Below are 25,485 nucleotides of genomic sequence, written 5' to 3' on the forward strand. Positions count from 1 at the left end.
CCATGGATTCCATATCTTAGAGAACTGCTCTCTAGAATCAGAAAGTTGCATTAAGCTTCTCATAAAGTAGTATTTAGTTGATTCTCTATATCACTAAGATGGATAAGGAGGGCATCTCCATCTGGAAGCAACATGTATCCTTGCGGCCATCAATATATATTGTAGAAGCTTATAGTAGTAGATGCTGGAGGTTTAAGACCTAACAGGTAAACAGGTGCTGAAAGAGGAATAACCTTAGGAAAGACTTCAAATAGACCTCTCTCGTCTGGATGTTAGTCCAAAATTGCCTAGCTATAGGGCAGGTCCACCATATGTGGAGAATGTTACCAGTCTCTTGGCAACCTCTAAAACTCTATGAACTACTTTCAATGATGTCTCCATCAGCGTCACTTGCCAACTTCCTTTGCTAGTCACCATACAACAGTCATGGCATTGTTCCAGGGTAATGAATTCCCCTAAATCCAATTCCCAGCCACACATAAAGGCTAATTTAGTGTCAGGGAGTGTGGCATTGACCATGGAGTATGATGAATGAAAGAGATCCCTTATCAATGGAACATTTATTGCGCACAAAAACCTTTCCATTTATTTCTGTGGGGCCAAGCAAGTTAACCTTTAAAAAATTGCTGAATACACACGGAAGGTATCCATATTTTGTGCATCAGTGGTTTGCAGACAGAAATAGAGGCACAGTTTTGTATGCGAGGCCTTGCCGAGTGGATGGTATGGAACTAGAGGTCTGTATGCTGTGATCAGTCAGCTGCCTCCCTCCGCTGCTCCCCGTCCACTCTCACATGATGTAACAAGACCTCCTCTTCACTCTCTATTGAACTGATTTCTAAACGCTTGTTCCCGAATATTGCCCTATATAAAACATTTTGTTTGCCAGCTAAATTGGATCACTTATACGGACATCAAAATGACTGCTTGTCAGTAGCACATGGCCCTTGTAAGATGTGCTGCCGCCAGTAATGAAACTGTACTTAAACTAATGAACAATTTAAAGGGGGTTATCGCACAATAAAAAGTTTATCACCTACCAACAGGATAAAGTTTATCACCTTCCGACAGGATAGGTGATAAATATCAGATCACAGGAGGTTTGACAGCTGGAACTCTCAGAGATCCTGAGAACGAGGGGGCCCAGAGTCCCCTATCTGAATGGAGTGGTAGTGCGTGTGTAGGCCCAGAGATAAATTCACTTCTATGGGACCGACGTAATTCACAGTAGCTGGTCTGTCCACTACCAGAAAGTCAAGGTAAAAGTAAAAGGAATCACCAGTATGCTATAGTGTCTCCCTGGCGCTTAGACCCTCCTTCTCTACACTTGACTGCGGTATCGCAGCAGGACCGCACAAACTACTGCACAATATAAGTAAAACTGAATAAGTATGAAAGATACCGCGCACTCCTTTCCCTACACCAGTAAGATGCCCCTCCTAGAAATAGATCGCAGACACTTATAACCAATTGAAACATAAGTTACCTTACTAGTGGTTCTCGTTTTGCAACGTTTATCTTCCTCTCTATGCAGTATGGGGATCAAGCTGGGTATGGGTCTTGTTTCTAAGATGCGGATCGCGCCCCGGCCGGTGGCGCGATTCCGTGTATATGTTATACCTCGCGCTCTCAAGGAGCGAATAGTGACGTCACTATATAAACTACGGATAGTTGCGAGTGCCAAACTTCCTTCCTGGCACTCGCAACTATCCGTAGTTTGTATAGTGACGTCACTATTCGCTCCTTTAGAGCGCGAGGTATAACTTATATGCACGGTATCGCGCCATCGGCCGGGGCGCGATCCGCATCTTAGAAACCAGACCCATACCCAGCTTGACCCCTATACTGCACAGAGAGGAAGATAAACGTCGCAAAACGAGAACCACTAGTAAGGTAACTTATGTTTCAATTGGTTATAAGGGTCTGCGATCTATTTCTAGCAGGGGCATCTTACTGGTTTAGGGAAAGGAGTGCGAGGTATCTTTTATACTTGTTCAAAAGTAAAAGTAAATCAGCAAAAGGACAAAACACAAAAAGAAGAGTATTTCTCCTAAAAATTAACTTTTAATGATAAAGAAAAATGAGAAAACGGACAGAAATAATAATAGAAAATTAAAAAAATATAAAAAGATTTTTTAATGTATTTTCTATTATTAATTTCTGTTAGTTGGTTGCAGTTTTGTCATTTTCAGTTATCATTAAATGTCAAGTTTTAGGAGAAATACTCTTCTTTCTGTCCTTACATGCATTTAGATTTTGTAACACATACTAATGGAAAAGAAAATATTATCTACACTATGTCTGTCTGTCCTAGAAAAATACTTCATAAAATTTAGCTGTGAAGTACTAGAGCATTTACCTGCTATGGAAGCAGTCATAACCACATTAGGCTACTTTCCCACTAGCGTTTTTTTGCTGGATCCGGCAAAACAGATGAACAGATCCAGTTGTATTATCTTTAACATTGCCAAGACGGATCCGTCATTAACTCCACTGAAAGTCAATAGGGGCCCAATACATTTTCTATTGTGGCAGAGAAAACAGATCCGTCCCTATTGATTTGCATTGGGGGTAATGCCGGATCCGTCTTCCTCCGCATCCCAGGACTGAAAACAAAATACAACATGTTGCGGTTTGTTCTCCGGTCTGGGAACGCAACTAAACAGAACAAAATGCATTTTGGAGCATTCCGCTCTGTTCAGTTCAGTTTTTTCCCCATTGACAATGAATGGGGACAAAACTTTTTTTTGTGGTACTGAGCCCCTATGACGGATCTCAATACCGGAAAACTAAAACGCTAGTGTGAAAGTAACCTTAGTAAGTCATCTATTAAGAGTCTCAGAAAAAAAATGTTTTATTACATGTAATTTGATATTTAACAATATATTACAAATCTATAGATAAAACGTGTCCGTCTGTCTAAACGACAGAATCCAGAAGAACTGCATATTCATGTTTTAGGAGACCAGCCAATCATCAACTTCGATAGGATGGGAGTGTTAGCTTTTCAGAGTAGATTCAAAGAGCTGTTTAAGAACGTCTTTATCCAAATGTCTGCCTACAGACGGAAAAACAAAACAAAAAAATAAAAAAACTTGATAATACAAGAACATGAAGAATGAATTCTGCCAAGGAAGCTGCTGTCACAGGCTGTCATAAAAGTCCCCAAGTCTGTTGATGGGCTGCAAGGCAGCTACCACCCTTCTCACTACTGCCTTGTATAAATAGAAACACCCTTCAAATACAGGTATATATTAGGAATGTTATTTATGCATTTTATCTATATAAAATGGGGGTTAGGTTGTGGACTCACATTAAAGGGGTATTTCAGCACAAAGAAATACTTTCTACCCAGGCTGAAAATGAAAAAGCTAGGGTTGCACCGGGTATCGAATTATCGATACCGGTACAAAAGTATTGATTGGGTATCTATTCGATACTGGGATTTGACATTTACCGATACTAGGCTGTGCAGTAGCGCTACTGCACAGCCTAGTATCAGAGAACATGGCGCGCGCTGCTCTCCCCCTCCCCCCTGTGCTGCTGCTGCCAATAAGAAAAGAGAGGGGCTGTGGCCACTGTGCCACCAATGAAGATAACTAACCCATTAATACAAATACAGGAGGTGGGTGCCTGGGGCTCCGATGGGTTACCATGGCAGCCAGGACTCTACTGAAGCTCTGGCTGCCATAGTCGGCTCCCTGCTGCCATATGCACAAAGCCCAGGGCAGCAGGGACAGTGTAAAGTCCTATTCACCCTAATAGATCTCTATTAGGGTGAATAGGACAAGGGATTAAAAGATCCCAGGTTCTAGTCCTTAAGGGGGCTAATAGTTATTAAATAAAAAGTAAAAAAATAAATATATAAAACAATAAATAAACATATTACATATCGCCACGCCCGAAAAATTGCAAACTATTAAAATATAAAAAAAAATTCTCCCATGCGGTGAATGCCATAACATAAAAATAAATAAATCAAAACCGCGCGATTTGCCATTTTTTAGTCAACTTGTCTCCCCAAAAAATAGTATCGGACTGGTATCGAATGGTATTGAGTATTGCAATACTTTTTTATGGTATCGAAATTGAATAAAAATTTTGGTATTGTGACAACCCTAGAAAAAAAATAATAGAATGTATATGGCCTTTGCCCATCCCCTGTTGCTCCGATGATGCCAGGGTCCCTGCTGTTCTCCACTTCTTGCTCCTGTTTCGATAAGGCAGGAAATGTCTGGGACTAATGCTCATCTAATCACTGGCTGAGCCGGGTCATTACCGCATTCACAGTCATTTCCTGTTGTGTCAAAATATCAGCAGGAAGTAGAGAGCAGCGGGGATCCCATCAGAATGGCAGCGCTAGGGGATGGGTGAGGTAAGTATAAATTCTCTTATTTTTTTCACCATTTTTTTGCCGAGAGAATGTCTCTGTGTATACTATAGATTAGAATGTCAGTCACAAGATGCATTTTTATTACAAACTCACTCATTCTTATCAATCTTACTGTCAGGGTTGACCACTTTCTGAATATAAAATCTCTAACACAGTGGATGATGGCAATCCAGATGGCAGCTGTCGCATGATTTACCCACGTGACTGCTGCCCTGGATGCATCCTCTTCTGCGCTAGGGCTGAAAGCAGTGGACTCTCCTGTATCAGTGCATATACCAATGGATGCTGCCAGTGCCGTCACAGAAGAGGATGCAGGCAGCAGTCACGTGGTAAATCATACGGCCACTGCCATCCTGATCACCATTGATGTAGCAGTGGCTAGAATCCTCTGTTCATACATGGAATCCACGGCCAGAGAGGGACCTTGAACTTGGGTGCTATGGTAAAAAAATAAGGGAGATTTGGGGTTTCCCATGCTAGAGCCCACAAGTTTATGGAATTCTAGAGATCTTTTCAGAAAGTGGACAACTCCTTTATTTTTGTTCTACTGGGAGACCTGACCATGCAAATGTTTGATCACTGGTATAACACATTGCAAAGCTGCTCTTACGCAGTGTATTATGCTTGTCTGTTTTACAATGACAGGCAGCCTATTAAACCCTGCCAAAAGCTCACACACATGGCAGATCTAGGGCCTTCATTTTAGAGTATGTGGAAAGCAAAGTATTTTTTATTTTATTTTTTTTATTATTTTTTATTTATTTACAATGTAGTTTTCTATAAAGGTCCCTGTAGACCAGGGATCAGCAACCTCCTGTACGCCAGATGTTCTGAAACTACAACTGCCAGAATGCTCCATTCACTTCTATGGAAGCTGTGAGAACAGCCGAGCATGTTCGCATGCTGGGAGTTGTAGTTTCACAGCATCTGGAGTGCCGAAGGTTGCTGATCTCTTCTGTAGACTGTTTCTTCAAAAGAAAATGCATGCCACATCAAAACTAAGGAGACAACAATCCAGTTACCTATAAACACCATCCGATTTAGCCTTTCGCCTTCCCAGGTCACTTGTGTCTCTTCAAGGTCGTATAACTCATGAACTCCTTGTACAATAACCTGCTGATGCTTATCGTCTATTGCCACCAAACCCTGATCAGATACAGAAGATCTTATGAACATGGAAACCAGATTTAAAGAAATATTCAACTGAATATGTGCACCTCGTGTGGTACTGTAAGGCTAAGTTCACATGTTGCAGATTTCTTGCAGATTTGCAGTGTGGATTCTGCACCACAAATCCGCAGCAAAGTACAGGACAATGTTAGACTATGGGATTTCCAATCCCCATCTACACGCTGCAGATTTTCTACATGCAGAGTTGATAATGAGGATTGGACTTTCAAATTCATAGCACGCCTATTATCTTGCACAGATTATTCACAGATTTATCCATTAATCTCAATGTAGATTGAACCTGCAATTAAATAAACTGACAAGTGTGCTCCAGATTTACTGGCAGAATTGGTGCAGATTTCATCCACAACAAGTCTGCAACATGTCAACTTCTCCTACAGGGTTTATCCTGGATTAAAAGGGGTTATGTGAAATGAAAATCAGACATCATACAGTACACGACAACCTCTTTCTAACAAAGCTAGAACCAGCCCTGTACCTCACATGTGTCCAGAGATTTCACCATTTATTCCTCCAATTGCTCTGCTAGGGTATCTTCAGCCTGGCAACTCAAAGGGCACGTCCTTTCTGCTGCAGCTCTCTCTGTAACTGCCACATCTTTTAATAGAACATATGGCTGTTGGAAGTTGAAGATTTAAACTGACCGTGTGCGACCACCTCAGCGAGGTGGACGGAGAAATAATTAAAGGAATAAACAGTGGGTGGCGGTATACAGATTTTATTGAATAGCTCAGTGGCCATACTAAATTTTTTATTGCATGCAGTTATAAAAGTATTCCATTTCAGGTGCTGGTTTGAAAAATGTAAAATCATTTTCTTGATCCAACCCCTTTAAGTGTTTTGTTAAGACTGACCATAAGTGATCATTTTAATACAAATAAATGTAAGTTATATTAACAACGTAGCTCCCTTATGTTATGGGAGCTTACCCTCCTGCCCCCAAAACTGGACAAGACACTGTACATGTGTATATGATATGATTTCCCCCCCATCCATACAGCTGCCATGTTATTATATTAACACTAATAAATCTGGCATCAGCTTAATTTTCGCTGTATGAAAAGTTAATATGACAAGAAGAAACCTGACCCACAGCGTATAAAACTTGCACCCGTGTGTATATAATATGAAGGTTTGGAAAGACTGTCCTTTTAAACTCCTGGAATACCTCCTTTAAGCTTTCATGACCTCTTTTTTTGTTCGACAATCACCACTGACAACCTCATGCCCCCCCCCCCCCCCCCCTCTCTTCCTTTTCAGGAAAGCACAAAGAATACAAAAACAACCCTACAGTAAGAACGCTGCCAAATAGCACCTTATATCTCAGCTTTTAGGACTCTAGGGGTTTTGCCATCACATACAATGGGGGAATATCGCTAGGACCTCTGGGACCCGCACCTACAACGAGAATGGAGCATGGAAATTAATGGAGTGCGCACTGCGCATGCGCAGCTGCCCTCTATTCATTTCAATGGGGCCGCCGAAAATAGCTGAGCACTGGCTCGGTTATTTCCGTCTGCCCCTTAGAAATCAATGGGAGCAGGGGCCGCGCAAGCGTGGTGTGCTCCCATTCACTCTCCCCGCTTCGTTCTACTTGTAGGTGCAGGTCCCAGAGGTGGGACCCGCACCTATCAGACAATGGGGGCATATCCTAGCGATATGTTCTTATTTTATGTGATGGGAATACCCCTTTAAATATTACTTTGTTACAAATATCTGTCCTTAGTTATAAGGAGCACTCATTAGAAATAAAATGGCCGCCGTCCTATTAGTACACACAAAACCTGTCCTAATCACACAGCAGGACTAGTGACTTCAAAACATTGAGTTAATGAGCTAGCTCATCCTCCTCTCTGCTAGTCAGGGATTATGATGCTGAATACAGTTTAATATAATCTTCAACTGAATCTCTATGGGAATGGAGTTCATGAGGAAACATGAAGTACAGAGAGGACAGACAGGACACTGTGATAATGGAGACTGCATATAAGTGCTGCTGCTCATTAGCCACATACTCACCCCACACTCTGTACTTCATGTCTCCTCATGAACTCATTCCTACAGAGATTCATCTTAAGATCATATTAGGGTCCATTCACATGTCCGTAGTGTATTGCGGATCCACAATACACCCGGCCGGCACCCCCCATAGAACTGCCTATTCTTGTCCGCAAATGCGGACAATAATAGGACTTGTTCTATTTTTTGCGGAGCCGCGGCCCGGAGGTTCGGGGCTTCTTCCGGCCCCATAGAGAATGAATGGGTCCGTATCCGTTCCAGATATTGCGGAACGGATGCGGACCCATTTGCGGACGTGTGAATGGACCCTAAAACTGTATTCGGGATCATAATGCCTGACAAGTAGAGCAGAGCGAAGACTGAAGCAGCTCTTTAGCTCACTGCTCTGAAGTAACTTGTCCTGCTGTGTGATTAGAATCAGGTTTTGTGTGTACTAATAGGACAGAGGCCATTTGATTTCCCCTGATGATTGCTCCCTAGACAAAACAAGCCATTATATCTAATGAAAGGTATTTAGGAATATATTTATAAAAAAAAGTAATATTTCAGCATTTTCAGTAATTTTATTTTCTTAATTCTCAGAGTACCCCTTTATGAAAGTCGATTTCATTTTATGCAGCCCCGTTGTCAGCCTTCTGACCTACCTTCAATCTTATCACCTCCATGGAAACACCAATTCTATTGTTAACATTTTTCTCCCAAAGCAAATTCTGTAAAGCCAAACAGACACAATAAATATGAAGCAGGAAAATACAGCTTCCTTCTAGTGCACGGATGGGACTTACCTGTATAAACAAATGGAGGTTTTCTTCAATCACATTTCCAAAGACCTCAAATGTAACTGTGACAATACTCTGTGGAAAAAAATCAGAATGTTAAAAGGGAAATTTCAGCAAAATAAAAAGAAAGAAAAAATGCTTACACTTTTACCGATTTCCTGCCACTGCGCAGGGACCTGCTGTGCTCCACCTCCTTCTCAAGCCCCAACACTGCAGGAAATATCCGTGAGTGCTGCTCAGCCAATCACTAGCTGCATTGGTGATCCAGCTCAACCAGTGTTTGTCTGAGCGGCCTTCACAGGCATTTCCTGCCATGTCAGGACATCCGATGAGAAGGAGAAATGAGGTGTTGAGCTGTGCCACCAGTGGAATGGAATAGAATCTTGCCGCCAGGGTTCAAGATGAAAGCTTTACTGGTGACCATGCCTTTTCATCAGGCCATGATTGTCTCATGTCAGGACATCAGCAGGAAGTGGAGTCAGTGTGCAGCTCAGCACTGTCAGAATGGCAGCAGTGCGGAATCGGTAAGGCGAGTATAAGCTCACTATTTTATTTTTTTACATTATTTGTATCCCACTACAAGCCTTTTTATTTAGGTGGAATACCAGCCAACCTACATATAAATCTGCAAGTGGAGACACATTCTTCAGAGGAATATCATGGAGGCAACAAGCATAGACCCGCCTGATAGAAGCTGACTTCCTTTCTTGTTCTTTGCACCAGTGGTTTAATTGCAAAGGTCAGGATGGGTGAAAGCATGCCACTGCAGTGATCAGGTTCAAAAATTTTTAGATATTTCATAGCAATTACAATAAAACAATAACAAAATGCAGAGCAGTGTCTCTTTCTACGATGGAGCTGATCAGTGGATCACAGGGAGAACTGTGTGTACGTGTGTTGTCACCATGGCTAGCCTAGTTCACACAGTCAGTGTTCTGGTCAGTGATTTCCATCAGTGATAGTGAGCCAAAGCCAGGATTGGAGCCTCCACAGAGATAAGGTATAATGGAATGATTTGCTACTGTGAAGTGGCTGACTAACTAGTATCCATGTGTGTGTTGTCGGTGTGCTGGGTGCCCGAGTATAGTTACCCCGCTCTAAGGCCACTTTCACACTGGCGTTTTGGTTTCCGTTTGTGAGATCCGTTTCAGGTCTCTCATAAGCGGTCCAAAACGGATCAGTTTTGCCCTAATGCATTCTGAATGGATAAGGATCCGCTCAGAATGCATCTGTTTGCTTCCGTTCCGCCTGACGATGCGGAGGCAAACTGATCCGTCCTGACACACAATGTAAGTCAATGGGGACGGATCAGTTTTCACTGACACAATCTGGCACAATAGAAAACGGATCCGTCCTCCATTGTCTTTCAATGGTGTTCAAGATGGATCCGTCTTGGCTATGTTACAGATAATACAAACAGATCCGTTCTGAACAGATGCATGCGGTTGTATTATCTGAACAGAAGTGTTTGTGCAGATCCATGACGGATCCGCACCGAACGCGAGTGTGAAAGTAGCCTACGGTAACTCACTCTCAGCTTGATAAATGTAGAACACAATCACATCACAATTAGTCCCTTTAGTTCAGTGGGTTCTGACATCTGTTCAGATTTGGCACAATCACACTGACAACACATACCCACAATGAATTGTCACCACACACGGTATTTCAGCCGAGATCTTTAATCAAGATGGCAGCTGGTGGCCCGTCGCAAGCAAATGGAGGCGGTAAGTTTTAATGTTTTTTACACTATTTCAGGTTAAATTGATTCGCTAACACAAAGCACGAGGAAATTCGGCTTTGAGGCGAATCGAGTTAATCCTGAAATTCGGATCAAATTCCACTTCGTAGGATTCGATTAGCTTATCTCTAAATGTGATCGTGCTCTTCGGAACCCTGGTAAAAATTACACTTCTATAGTAAAGGCAGGAATTACAGTAGCTTCACTCATACACTATATGGACAAAAGTTATGGAACACACCTCTTAATGACTGAATTCAGGTGCTTCATTCAGTCCCATTGCCACAGACATTTGTGAAAGAATGGGGCATTCTAAAGATGTCACTGAATTCCTTCCAGTATGATATTGTAATAGGATGCCACCGTTACTGTGGTTCCTAAAAGGTTCCACTTTGCAATAATACCACTCACCATTAATGGTGGAATATCTAGGAGAAAGAAATTACATGAACTGACTTGTTATAACTAGGGATGAGCGAATAGACTTCGGATGAAGCATCGAAAGTCGATTCGCATAAAACTTAGGTTCAAAACTGTACGGAGCAATCTCTCCGTACAGTATTAGAATGTATTGGCTCCGATGAGCCGAAGTTATTACTTCTCGAAGTCTCGCGAGACATCACTCAATAACTTCAGAAATTGATTTATACGGTAAAAAAAAAAAAAAACAGTTCCCGAACCAGAGTTCGGGAAATTATTTTTTACAGTATAAATCAATTTCTGAAGTTATGTGAAGTCTTGCAAGACTTCGAGAAGTAATAACTTCGGCTCATCGAAGCCAATACATTCTAATACTGTACGGAGAGATTGCTCCGTACTGTGAGTGGTATTATTGCAAAGTGGAACCTTTAGGAACCCCAGAAACTCAGCCATGAAGTGGTAGACCATGTAAAGTGCTGAGGCGTATAGTACATGAAAGTCACCAATGCTCTGCTGACTCAATAACTACAGAGTTCCAAACGTTCTTCGATATCAACATCAGCACAAAAACTGCACCAGAAGCTTCATGGCATGGGTTTCCATGGCTGAGCATCTGCATGATGCCACTGGACTCTGAAGACGTGGAAACGTGTTCTGTGGTGTAATGAATCAGGCTTCTCTATCTGGTAGTCTGATGGAACAGTCTGGATTTGCCTTTCCCGAATACCACGAGAGCATTTCCTGCCTGACTGCATTGTGCCAACTGTAAAGTTTGATGGAGGAGGAAGGATAATGCCAAACACCTTTGGGATTACTTGGCCAGAGATTGCGAGCCAGGCAATTTTCTCAACGTCAGTGTCTGTCCTCACAAATGTTCTTCTGGATGAATGGGCAAAAATTCCCACAGACATACTCCAAAATTTTGTAGAAAGCCTTCCCAGAAGAGTGGAAGCAGTTTTACCTCTAAAGTGGAAACCAACTCCATATTAATGGCTATGGATTTAAAACAGGATGTCATAAAAGCTCCTGTAGATGTAATGTGTAGGCGTCAATACTTTTGCCCATATAGTGTATGTACCATACACAAATAGGTTTTTAGGAGACTGGTCATATTTAGTTGCCCCATGACACTTATTTCATTACATACATTTTTGTGTGTAAGAAACGAAAAAAAACAAAATCAAAATAGGTTAAAGGGGTTTTCCGAGACTTTAATACTGATGACATGTCTTCAGGATGGGTCATCAGTATCTGATCGGTGGGGGTCCCACACCCACCAATCAGCTGTTTGAGACGGCACCCATGCTTGCAGTACTGCCTCCGTTTTCGCTGGGTGATAAGACCTGCCAGAGGTATCATAATGAACATACAGCCTGTTACCCAGTTTTTACTGATGATGAATCACCAAAAACTTTCCCTAGTAAAAGTTAAGACAAATTCCCCTTTCTGTTTCCCTTAAAGAGCCAGCTGTTTTATTTTCTAAAGCATGTGTGAATTTACTACAAGGAAGTAGAGCTGTCACTTTTAGTACCCTAGGGGATTCACCTAAGGAGCTGTAAAGGAAAAGACCATTCATTGACTTGTGACAGTAGTTTACACCCACACTCTACGTACGCGTTAAAACGCATTATAGGAAGATTTGCCTTAGTGAGATAATCCTATCCTCATTACACTTCATCTGAAGCAATGATGTCCTTTAATCTGTCTGGGTGCCAAAGTAAATAGTGATGTGTACTCACAAACTCATTTCCAAGTGACAAGAGGACGGCCATCTAAATAGGTTTCTGTTAAATAAACTAAAATCATTTCCTCAGAAAACACTATTGGACTTTCCCCAGAATGGATCCTCCGCACCTTTTGGTGCTATGTTGTTCTTCTAAATGCACTGAGCTATTTCCGTCATTGCATTTATTACAGCATAGCAATGTCTAGTGAAGGGGAACATACAGCTAAGTGACGGACAACGTGCTTGAATCCTTCATTCTAGCACATGGAGTTTCTTAATAGATTTTAAAGGGTACTTATCAAACAAACTTTGACTGGTGGGAGTCCAGGTGCGGAGACCACCACTGTTCTCTAAAATTAAAGAGGCAGTAGTGATCAAGCTGCATGCTTGACTTTCCCATGTGGTGTATGAGAAGAAATAAATGGGTAACCTGATCAACTCAATGAATGGTAGTGGCTTCAGCACCAACTACATAGGACAATAATGAACCGGCTACACTAAAATCAGCAGGGTTTGCAGCCCGATCGGAGAAGGGCAGCATGTTTTTTTTTATTAATTTTTTCAATACTGTACAAGACTGGAAAGCAGCAATGAGGTATCACTGTGCCCGAGGTACCATATGTGGATACACATATATAGAACATGTAGGAAAAGGTAATGAAAGCATAACTAGAAAGTGTTTTCATTGGGTTCTCCTAAACCAGGATCCCCTGTTTTGTTTCAATAGTTCTTTATTGAGTTTTTAGGACACAAAGAACAAAAGGCATGTTTCAACATATGTACAATCAAAGTCCAGACAGATGACAAAGTATGCTTTATGTAGATAGGGACCCCTTTTTATATGTGCAGGCGTTAAAAATGTATTTAAAAAAAAAGTTCACTTGTCAACGGCACTTGTTCCATTGCCAAGCTCCTTTCACTGAAATCTCTGCTGAAAAATAATAAAAAATCTTTATTGATGAAATATCTATAAAAAACGGGGCACATTAACCCTGATGAATCTTAAACAGGACACACCACATGTACAGACGGACTAAAATATATATGCCATCTACATGACATGTCTCCTAATTGAAACACCCATGGAGCGCTACCATTGGATAGACTCACTCTTGTTTTAACAGGGAGTACGTATCCCACACAGGTGTAACCAACAAGCCACTAAGGACAGGTGAAGTGGCACCAACAATCTGCTTGCAATAAATCACCCTAGTGTCTGCCCAGCAGGCGAGCGTCCTTCACTCACTGCGCCTAATACTAAAAAGGACGGCGTAGGCGTGGGATTTGCGGGGCATGGAGGAGACCAAGGATGTCAATCACCTTTACAAGGGCGTGCCAAACGGTGAGAGGACGGAGCCTCTAGGTCCAACGCCCCATTAGCACCTAGAGGCTTATTTGCATATTATAAAAGTCATTATTTAGCGTGAACGGTGGAAGGCAGGGAGATAGAAGTGCTCATGTCAGCAGTACATGACATCACTAATGTCAGCCAGCTACATAACGATTTTTCCGATGACAGAAACCCTTTAATGCATGGCACATATGTTTAGCGCCCTGCAATGTGAATGTGGTCACCAAAACCCTGCCTCACATCATTCAAAATCCTAATGCATTTCGCTCAACGCCTTTCCACGTGGATATTTATTCATCAGGAGCGGCATAAATAATTTGTGGCTAAAGATGCTATCTGTCCGCAACTTATGGCGTGTGGGCACCCTAGCTCCGGCGCTGTATTGGCCGTGAAATAATCTTGGCCCCTCCCCCTGGAGGTGTGTGCCGTTACTGCCGACCAGTAAGGAGTACAGATGTGTCACTGACACGCCCCCCACCAGTGGAGTGACAAATGTAGCGTTACAGCCCGGGGGACTAAGCACAGCCGCGCTAGACCGATAAGGGGGAAACTCAAAAGTGGCTATAATTATCCCTGAGACAAAGTAAAAATAAACTATACTATTGGAGCGGTGACCCCAGCTCCTCAAGAGAACGCTGAGGGACACAAACGGCATGCGTGCCTTCAGTTGGCAATTATCTACAGTTCAATGATCGTCATATAAAATATTAAAGACATAATAAGATCACCTTAAAAGATTCGTAAAGACACATTGTACTCAAATGCAAGGAAATGTAACCTACAGCTGTAATATACGTATGGTTACATGATTGCTATTCTAAATAAAGCAGGCATAGGAGATCGCCACAATGAGTCCTTTTGAACTCAACGTGGTTACAAAGTTGCCATTCTAAATAAAGCAAGCATAAGAAATCGCTTCATTGAGTCCTGTTTAAAGATCCAATGAGTCTCTTTGCGAAGTAATATCCTATCAAAATCACCAGGTAGTAGACCAGTGTGGCACACTAGGTGATGGAGCATGGAGTCGGGTTCCCACCCCGTATAAATGATAAAATAAACTCCAGCGAGATTTGCTTGGTTGTTGTTGGTATTTTATTGTATTGCGGCAAATAACACTTGGTGTGACGTTTCGGCACAAATGCCTTTTTCAAACACACACCGCTAAGGAGGAGGGAGCCAGGTAATGCTGCGCTGAAAAGAAGATATAGCATGCAACTGCATGTAGTTGGTGTGGCGCTCACACCAACTACATGCAGTTGCATGCTATATCTTCTTTTCAGCGCAGCATTACCTGGCTCCCTCCTCCTTAGCGGTGTGTGTTTGAAAAAGGCATTTGTGCCGAAACGTCACACCAAGTGTTATTTGCCGCAATACAATAAAATACCAACAACAACCAAGCAAATCTCGCTGGAGTTTATTCTATCAAAATCACCGCCACTAATGGGTCTCTTGATCTGCTCGAAGACCTGAAACCTTATTGCTCCTATGTTCCCACCATGATGCTCACATACGTGACATGCCACTGGTGTTTCTTTATTATTTTGAATGTCCGAAAAGTGCTCACCAACTCTTCTTCTTAATTCTCGCTTTGTCTTGCCATTGTACTGCAACCCGCAATGGCATTTGAGCAAGTACCGGTAGATGACCCCCACTGATTTGCAGTTAATAAAAGATCTGATTAGGTATCTATTACTAGTAAGTGAGCTGGTAAAGTATGCACCTTTCATCACATTGCTACATGCAATGCAGGAGCCACATAGGAAAGTACCCATCAGGGTATTTTTAAGCCATGTCTCTGATTCAGGACGGTGATATAGGCTTTGGACCAGCCGATCGCGTAAATTCCAGCTGCAACAATTAAATCCCCTACATCTGGGTCCGACTGTAGGATCGACCAATGGGTCTGTAAAATTTCCTGCACCTGTTTGTGAGCCTTATAGGTTCTTGCGTCAGTATTATCCTGCACGGGAGCTTTGGGGCATAGAAGTAGAAGTTGTTCACGATTGGAACTCAAGGAATGATGAAACGCCTGTTTAATGATCTCCTGCGGATAACCCCGTTTACTAAAGCGGGTTCTGAGGTCAAGGGCAGCTATCTTGAAGTCCTCTAGCTCTGAAAAACTCCTCCGCCTGTTTAAGATTTATCAGGGTTAATGTGCCCCGTTTTACAGATATTTTATTAAATTTTTTCTTTAACGTTCTATCAGGCAGAGATTTCAGTAATGATTTGTGAACGTGTACCTGAGACTTCTTTATTAGTGTGCCAAGCTCCTTTCACCTCTGCTTCCGATCTCCACTGGCCTGGAAGTGTGACGTGCCTTCTGCACACACGCAGGCCTCATCAGGCCTCAGTGGTGGCAGTGATCATGTGCCGTGCTTATACAGGTCACCATTTAAAGCTAGTGACTGACAGGCATTGGTGATATGGCACATCACCCTTCTGGTCCAGTGCTGCAACCAAAGCTCTGATAGCAGGTGTCTTTTTTCTTTTTTTTTTTAAACCATGAACCCCATCTGGCCATATGAAGTGGTATTCCCAGTGTCAGAGAACCCCATTAAAGTTAAAGGGGTTTTCTGAGACTTTGTAACTGATGATTTATCCTCAGGATAGGTCATCCGTAACGGCACCCAGGATCCCCACCGATGTTTCAGAAGGCACCGGCGCTCCTGTGAGCACTGCGGCCTTCTCACAGCTGTGTGACATGTTCCTCGGTCACATGACCTAGGAGCAGCTCAACCCCATAGAAGTGAATAGGGCTCAGCGCGATACCAAGCACAGCTGCTATACAATGTATGATGCTGCGCTTGGTGAACAAGAGAAGGCTGCGGCACTCACAGGACTGCCTGTGTCTGCTCAAAAAGCTAATCGACGGGGGTCCCGGGTGTCAGACCCCAAGATCAGATACTGATGACCTATCCAGAGGAAAACCCATTTAATTACTAAAAATCTTACACTGACCAGTCCTACATATTGGGGCTGAACTACTAATACTATCTAAGATTGAGACAGTGTTAAGACTCTTTTACACAGACCAAGGCTCACAGCAATTATTGGGGATGAATGTATATAGGCATGCTCGTTCCCAATAATTGCCCCATGTAAATGGTGCCATTGGTTAGCCAATAACAAGCAAAGGTCATTCACTGATGATCAGATTGTTTACATGACACATAAAATCATTGTTCAGACTCAACGATCAAGAAGTTATTAGGAAAAAATTGGCCATTAAAAACGGACACACTGTCAGTTTCTCATGGCCATTCTGCATCCATGGACATCACAACGTTGTTTCCTCCAGTGCAGAGCGAGTGTTCCCTAGCGTTCAAGTCAGTGAGTTTTGGGGGGGGTTTTTAACCCAAAAATCCCAGATATTCACTTTATAGGTAATAGTAACTTAAAATGTATTTTCACAAAGGCCAGAAATCTAGCTAGCAAAATGGGGGAGCTGGAGGCTATGGTACTAGAAGAACACATAGATGTAGTTGGTGTGGCTGAGACATGGTTGGATTCTCCGCATGACTGGTCTGTAAATATGGGTTTTACACTATTTAGGAAAGACCGGGTCAATAGAAAAGGTGGTGGTGTGTGCCTGTGTGTGAGGAGTGATCTGAAGACAAGTGTGAAAGAGGCAATTGTGGGTGAGGATGGTGAGGATGTGGAAACCTTATGGGTGGAAGTTCAAAGGGATATATAAACACTGACAAAATAATACTTGGTGTAATCTAAAGACCGCCTAACATCACAGAGGAGATAGAAATGCAACTGTATAACCAAATAGAGCGGGCTGCACGGGCTGGTACAGTGGTCATAATGGGAGATTTTAACTTCCCAGACATTGACTGGGGTCATGATTCTGCCTCAACCGCAAAGGGGAGAAGATTCCTCAACTTGCTGCAGGACCACATTATGGGCCAGTTTGTAGAAGCTCCCACTAGGGGCGATGCTCTGTTGGATCTGGTAATTTCAAATGATGCAGAGCTTGTTGGTAATGTTACTGTTCGAGAAACACTAGGTAAGAGGGATCACAATATAATTATATTCCCCCTAAACTATAAGAAGCAAACTCTGTCAGGCAGAGCAAAGACACTGAATTTTAAAAAGGCTAATTTCCCTGGGTTGAGGGCAGCATTTTAGGGCATAGACTTGGAGCAACTACTGTCACACAATAATACAGAGGATAAATGGGGGAGCTTCAAATCCACATTGAGTAACTGCACTAAAAATGTATTCCTTTAGGTAACAAGTATAAATAGCTAAAATTAAACTTCCCATGGCTTACAGCTACTGAAAAAAGGGGCAATAAAAGAAAAAAAGGGCATTTAAAAAATACAAATCTGAGGGGTCAGCTGTAGCGTTTGAAGATTACAAAGGGCTTAATAAAATCTGTAAAAAAAATACAAAATGAACAGCAGGTGGCAAAAAAGAGCAAAACAAATCCCCAAAAATTCTTTAAATATATAAATGGTAAAAAAAACAAAGGTCCGAGTAGGTAGGGCCCCTAAATAATGGTAAAGGGGGTAGTCACTGAAGATAAGGAAAAGGCAGAGTTACTAAATGGTTTTTCTTAGCTCTGTATATACAAAAGAAGAGAAAAGAGCTGATATCTGTGGTGCTGGAGCTGTTAGTACATCCAGTAATATACTCAATTGGCTAACTGTAGATATGGTCCAAGCTAAGTTAAATAAGGTAAATGTGAGCAAGGCTCAGGGTCCAGATGGATTACACCCAATTGTGCTTAAAGAGCTCCGTTCAGTCATTGCTGTGCCCCTGTTTATAATTTTTAAAGATTCGCTAGGTACTGGTACAGTGCCAAGTGATTGGCGCAAGGCAAATGTGGTGCCTGTATTCAAAAAAGGATCTAGGTCCTTCACAGGTAATTATAGACCTATAGGCTTGGAAAGTATAGTATGTAATTGGATTGAAAACTGGCCAAAGGATCGTGTCCAGAAAGTTGTGGTCAATGATTCCTATTCAGAATGGTCCAGGGTTATAAGTGGTGTACCCCAAGGTTCAGTGCTGGGCCCTCTATTATTTAATTCATTTATTAATGATAACGAGGACGGGATTAATAGCACCATTTCTATTTTTGAGGAGGACACTAAGCTATATAGTGCTGTACAGTCTATGGAAGATGTCCATAAACTACAGTTGTGTTCAAAATTATTCAACCCCCAATGCTGTAAAGGGTTTTAGAGAATTTAGTGTACATTTGTAATTGTGTTCAGAATGAAATCTTACAAGGACTTTTTAAAGAACCAAATGCAACTAAAATGACATCAATTGTTTTTGTAATACAGTATTAAATGTTTTTTTGTGATTTCTTCCTTGACACAATTATTCAACCCCTTAAAGACTACCACTCTTAAGAACAGAGGTTCATTCAAGTGTTTTCGATCAGGTATTGAAAACACCTGTGGATGTCAAGGAGCAGCAATCAAGCATAATAAGCACCAATTAGGCAGATTTAAAAGGACTGTGATACTCAGCTCCTTCTAGACATTTACTGGTGTGTTTACAAACATGGTGAAGTCAAGAGAATGGTCCAGGAAGACAAGAGAAGAGGTGATTTCTCTTCACAGGAAGGGCAATGGCTATAAGAAAATTGCAAAGATGTTAAACATACCAAGAGACACCATCGGAAGCATCATTCGCAAATTCAAGGCAAAGGGCACTGTTGAAACGCTACCTGGTCGTGGCAGAAAGAAGATGCTGACTTTGACTGCTGTGCGCTACCTGAAGCGCAAAGTGGAGAAAAGTCCCCGTGTGACTGCTGAGGAACTGAAAAAAGATTTGTCAGATGTGGGTACTGAAGTTTCAGCTCAGACAATAAGGCGCACACTGCATAATGAAGGCCTCCATGGCAGAATTCCCAGGCGCACCCCCTTGCGGTCTCCAAAGAATAAGAAGAGTCGACTGCAGTATGCCAAATGTCATGTGGACAAAACCACAAAAGTTTTGGGATAGTGTTCTGTGGACTGATGAAACAAAATCAGAACTGTTTTGGCCCATGGATCAACGCTATGTTTGGAGGAGGAAGAACAAGGCCTATGAAGAAAAGAACACCTTGCCTACTGTGAAGCATGGCGGGGGGTCAATCATGCTTTGGGGCTGTTTTGCTTCTACAGGTATAGGGAAGCTTCAGCGTGTGCAAGGTACCATGAATTCTCTTCAGTACCAGGAGATATTGGATGAAAATGTGATGCAGTCCGTCACAAACCTGAGGCTTGGGAGACGTTGGACCTTTCAACAGGACAATGATCCCAAACATACCTCCAAGTCCACTAGAGCATGGTTGCAGATTAAAGGCTGGAACATTTTGAAGTGGCCATCGCAGTCACCAGACTTAAATCCGATTGAGAACCTCTGGTGGGACTTAAAGAAAGCAGTTGCAGCGCGCAAGCCTAAGAATGTGACTGAACTGGAGACTTTTGCCCATGAAGAATGAGCGAAGATACCCGTAGATCGCTGCAAGACACTTGTGTCAAGCTATGCTTCACGTTTAAAAGCTGTTATAACTGGAAAAGGATGTTGTACTAAGTACTAAGATTGAATGTCACTTGGGGGTTGAATAAAACTGATAATGATGTGAGCACAGAAAAGACATTTGTGGTTATTTCATTATAAATGTTATGTTATATTTGTCTGACTTACAAGGGCCTCTTTGATTTAATTGTAAACAAGATGACTGAAATGATCAAAATCAATGTCAAACTGGCCAAAACACTCAATTTCAGTGGGGGTTGAATAATTTTGAACACAACTGTACAAGCTGACTTGAACACTGAGTGATTGGGCATCAACTTGGCAAATGAGGTTCAATGTGGACAAATGTAAAGTTATGCATTTTGGTAGTAATAATCTCCATGCTTCATATGTCCTAGGTGATTTAACACTGGGAGAGTCACTTATAGAGAAGGATTTGGGTGTTCTTGTAGATGGTAGATTAAAGGGGTTGTCCGGGTTCAGAGCTGAACCCGGACATACCCTTATATTCACCCAGGCAGCCCCCCTGATGTTAGCATCGGAGCATCTCATGCTCCGATGCGCTCCCTTACCCTGCGCTAAATCGCGCATGGCAAGGTCTCTTTTGTTTTCAATAACACACTGTCGGGCCAAAACTTCTGCCCTGCAGTGTGTTCAGTGACGTCACCGGCTCTGATGGGCGGGCTTTAGGGCTGCCCTAGCCATTTTACTCGCTAGGGCAGTGCTTATCCCGCCCAACAGTGCCGGTGACGTCACCAGGCTTCCTGGCAGCCCCATGGTGCCGGTACGTCACCGGATCTCCAAAAAATGTCCTTGCCCTGCGCGATTTAGCACAGGGCAAAGGAGAGCATCGGAGCATGAACTGCTTCGATGCTCAAGTCAGGGAGGCTGCCTGGGTGAAAATGGAGGTATGTCCGGATTCAACTCTGAACCCGGACAACCCCTTTATATAACAGCATACAATGTCAATCAGCTGCTTCTAAGGCCACCAGGATATGGTCATGCATTAAACAAGGCATGGACTCGAGGGGCAGGGATGTAATATTACCACAAAGCATTGGTGCAGCCTCATCTGGAATATGCAGTTCAGTTCTGGGCACCAGTCCATAGAAAGGATGCACTGCAGCTGGAAAAAGTACAGAGGAGAGCGACTAAACGGATAAGGGGTATGGAGGGTCTTAGTTATGAAGAAAGATTAAAACAATTAAATTTATTTAGTCTTGAAAAGAGACTAAGGGGGGACATGATTAACCTATACAAATATATAAATGAGCCATACAAAAAATACGGTGAAAAACTGTTCCATGTAAAATGCCCTCAAAAGACAAGGGGGCACTGCCTCTGACTGGAGAATAAAAAGTTCAGTCTCCAGAAGCGTCAAAGCTTCTTTACTGTAAGAACTGTGAATCTGTGGAATAGACTTCCTCAGGACGTGGTCACAGCAGGAACAGAGGACAGTTTTAAAAAGGGTTGAGATAAATTCTTAAAAGTAAACCACATTAATGCTTATGAAAACGTGTAGAAATCTCAGTCTCGCTTCCTTCTGGGATTCATGTCCCTACCTATCCCTTGGTTGAACTTGATTGACTTATGTCTTTTTTTCAACCGTATCAACTATGTAACCCCTGAAAGGCACTTTTACCCGTTAGATGGGTGCACGCCTGTCTAAATGACTGTTAAAAATCGGCAGATGGATGTCAATAGGGTCAATCTGGCCGTGAAAATGTCCATGTACTTTTTTTGATAGCTGCTTTTCAAGGGCTGTTAAAAAAAAAATGGCCATGAGAATAACCCCACAGACTTCTATTGGTTCTGAAAACGGCCATTACAACACACATGGACCTCAACCATTACCATTTTTCCCATTCATCTGAATGTAGCCTTCGACTAGACAGCGTGAAGATGTGCCGGATTTATCACAGTGGATGATGCTGGATGATAAAACTGGTGTATCCTTAGACTGTCTAAGTTTATATCACCTTTTAGTTGACTTACTCTGTGCCAAATTTCTGGTACAATTTTGGTACACAACGTCGCAACTTAAGTCACACCCCTTCCCTACTAAACCAAACCTCTTTCTAGTTAAGTCACACCTACACATTGTGTTTTTTTTCTAATCAAGTCAATAGGAATAAATAACTACATTTAGAGCCTACATCATTTAACTAGTACACTGCCAAATAAACTGTAATAAACTAAAAACAAAAGAAAAGCGTATTTGTGAATGGGAAATCATATTTGTCCATGTTCTGACAGATGCCAGATGTTGTTTTACCCAAAAGAAGAGAAAGTGGAAAATTCCACAAAATGGCTAGTGGGAATCTGTAATAAAGAGTATGGTATCAGTAGAGCTGTGATGTACAGTAGGTGAACAAACACTTAAATACCAGGATCGTTAGAGACAAACACACAGATAATTAACTACAGATCACAGACATATTAACACTAACACGCTCAATTTACTGCTAATCCCTCTTTACACTTCTTGCTGTTAAAGGGGACACATCTGTGCACAGGAAGTTCATTGTACTTCAGGTCACTTTTAAGTCTAACTTCTAACTACAGACAAAAAAAAATAGCAAATGTAAGAAAGGCTATAAAAGCCTAAAATGCTACAAATGAGGTACTGTATATAACTATTAAAATAGACCTGTCACCAGCTACACATTCTAGCTATCGTAAAGATTCTAATCATGCTGGGACTTTGCGGCAATCTCAATGTCGCTATATTTTCCTTATAATGAATAATGAAGGAAGAACTTGGGTGGACATGTAGATCATATACAAACAAACTGAAAAGAATGGCATGGTGTTAAACAGGCAGGAAGTGCTCAAACCCATATGCAGTTGTGCATGTATATACAGGGGAGCAAATCCTGCACTTGTGGCCCGTTGCTAATGGCGATCCCCCGCAAAAATGCATACAGTGGAGGATGCCTGCAGCGAACCACAAGTACCACAATAGACATCCTACACAAGATAGCAATTATGTGGATGTGATAATCAATATAACAATATAACAAAATAATAGCAAAGACAGGTGCACTCTGCGGTCTTACTAAACCCTCAAACTGATGTTAAAATTGAGAGATTAGCCAACATGTCCTACTATGGAGGACATGTCTGAGCCCGAGCACTGCGCCAAGGTTTCTCAAGTAGCTCGGGTCCTAACACTGTGCCGTGCCAGGTAGGCGAGTGTTAGGACCCGAGCTACTTGAGAAACCTTGGCGCGGTGCTCGGGCTCAGACATGTCCTCCATAGTAGGACATGTTGGCTAATCTCTCAATTTTAACATCAGTTTGAGGGTTTAGTAAGACTGCAGAGTGCACCTGTCTTTGCAATTATTAAGACATGTAGATCATAGACTAAATTACAGCATGCAGTGTCAGGGCTCATGCATTCAACTGCATGTTTGGTCCGCATCAGATTAGCATTTTTTGTGGATTGGATGCGTTCCCATTCATTTCAATTGATCTAATGTGGACCCATTCATTTTCCGTTCCCAGCCCTCGCCAAGAACATTGAGCATGTCCCATTCTTGTCCATTTTGTGTGGATAGGACATTTCTAATGAAGTGAAAAAGAAAATGTCAGCATGCACACGGCCGGAACTGTGTCTTTTGCACAATAGGCATCCGCTTGAGCCATTTCTGCCTGATATCTTATTTTTTTTGAATGCAGTCCTTTTTTTTCAGTCCAAAAAAAAAACAAAAACTGATCTCTGACATGATATGGGACTCAGATATGGCCCAAAAAAAAATTATCCTGTGCATAACCGATGCAAACGGATGCATAACTGATGCACATTTGGCATTCATAGCCAGATCAGAAGAACGGAAAATGAAACAGATGTTAACTCTCCCTCACACAGCCATAAAAATTCATCCTCCCGTTTCCTCCATATTACCGTATATTTCTATAAATAAAATGGAAAAGGACAGAAGGGACGTTTCCTTTGTGAATGTTTTCCTCCCTTCCTTCAAAAGATCCAAATGCATTTTTGCAATTACATATGGAAGGAACTTTGGGGGGGAATTTATCATGAGGGGAATATTTGAAGCCAGTTTTTCTTGAATATGAGTACTTTATGCCACATTCATCAAATGTCACATGTTTTTTTGATAAGTTTGTCTCATCCATAAATCTAACACTTCTGTCTAGAAAAGTTACTTCAGTTTTCCTAGTACACTGGAGTGAGACTGAGACTTTTTATGCAACTTTTAAAAAAAAGTCTCAGTGATAAATCTGGAGTGAAACTCATTAACATAGCTAACCAGGCCTACTTCCTCACCCATCTTTCAAAACTGAAGTTAGTGGTGTAAAAATGCAAAAAGGCGCAACATTTTTGCACAAACAAGTCCAGAAAGTTGCAAGGTGCTCCATTTTGCAACTTTTTGAAGCCAGAAAGCTGGAGTGAGGGTACATTAAATCAGGGCCATAGTTCTAAACTATATTTTTTAACAACAGACTAAAAGGTACATATGTCCGAGACAAATCTGTACTTGTCCTTGATTTATACTGCTGGGTCTACCTACAGCAATGTCCATAAGTGCTTAGGTAGGTGAGAAGGATATTCCTACAAAAAGTAGTGTCCCATAGGTTTCTGTGTAGAGCGCAGGACGAGCTCCCCCTCTGCAATTTTGGAGAGGGTGAAGAGGAGGGGAGAATGGGCTATCATGGAGGACACACTGGGTGGGGCGGTCATCCAGCTTGGGTAGAAATACCACAAACATTCCAAGCATTATAATGTAAGTAGCTCATGATGAGATGGGTTTGATGCCTTACTGTAGTTTTTCTTAGTTTTTGTGAATTGGTAATACAGGGAAATCTTACAAGTATGTGCACTACAAATCTGGCTGATCTGAGCATTAAAAGTATTGAAACATGGTTATGGGAGAAGCTCTGACATCCATATATGTGAAGAACCAGCACCTCGGCATGTTTAAAATTACAACACTGCCCCTAAGTACTACTCAACATGGTCATATACAGACTATCGTACCATACAAATGACATTTTCACGTCATTGCTGCAATGACTATTACTACGCTGCTGTATCACTGAAGTGGCTTTATATTTTGCTGATGGCCAACGCAATGGAAGTTATAGGGTATTTCATCTCTCCGCCACTTTGCTCTAGTATCACAATTGCAACCAGTCGTTCTGAGAATAGCATTATGCAGTGGTTGTAAAATACTAAAAGGGTTTTCAGGGTATACAATATCGATCGCCTATCTTCAGGATAGATCATCAAAACCTGATCGTGGGGGTCCAACTCCCGGCACCCTTGCCAATCAACTATTGAAGACGCTGCAGAGCACCAGTAAATGCTCCTCCTAGGCCCATGACGTCACAGTCATTGGTCAAGTGGCCTAGGCGCAGC

General features: G+C 42.0%; 1 protein-coding gene across 1 annotated transcript in view; it reads right to left on the bottom strand.

The window, feature by feature from the left end:
* Positions 1 to 2,747: 2,747 nt before the first annotated feature.
* The window catches only part of LOC120989180 (COBW domain-containing protein 2-like), a 91,060-nt gene continuing 68,322 nt past the window's right edge, over positions 2,748 to 25,485 (bottom strand). The window contains exons 13-16 of the mRNA XM_040417105.1: positions 8,389 to 8,457; positions 8,248 to 8,313; positions 5,416 to 5,539; positions 2,748 to 3,058 (exon numbers count right to left, since the gene is read on the bottom strand). Of these exons, the coding sequence (XP_040273039.1) occupies positions 3,000 to 3,058; positions 5,416 to 5,539; positions 8,248 to 8,313; positions 8,389 to 8,457 (318 nt within the window). The 3' untranslated portion in view covers positions 2,748 to 2,999. The remainder of the gene's footprint in view (positions 3,059 to 5,415; positions 5,540 to 8,247; positions 8,314 to 8,388; positions 8,458 to 25,485) is intronic.

This window comes from Bufo bufo, chromosome 2 (genome assembly GCF_905171765.1).
Source record: "Bufo bufo chromosome 2, aBufBuf1.1, whole genome shotgun sequence".
Lineage (NCBI taxonomy): Eukaryota > Metazoa > Chordata > Amphibia > Anura > Bufonidae > Bufo > Bufo bufo.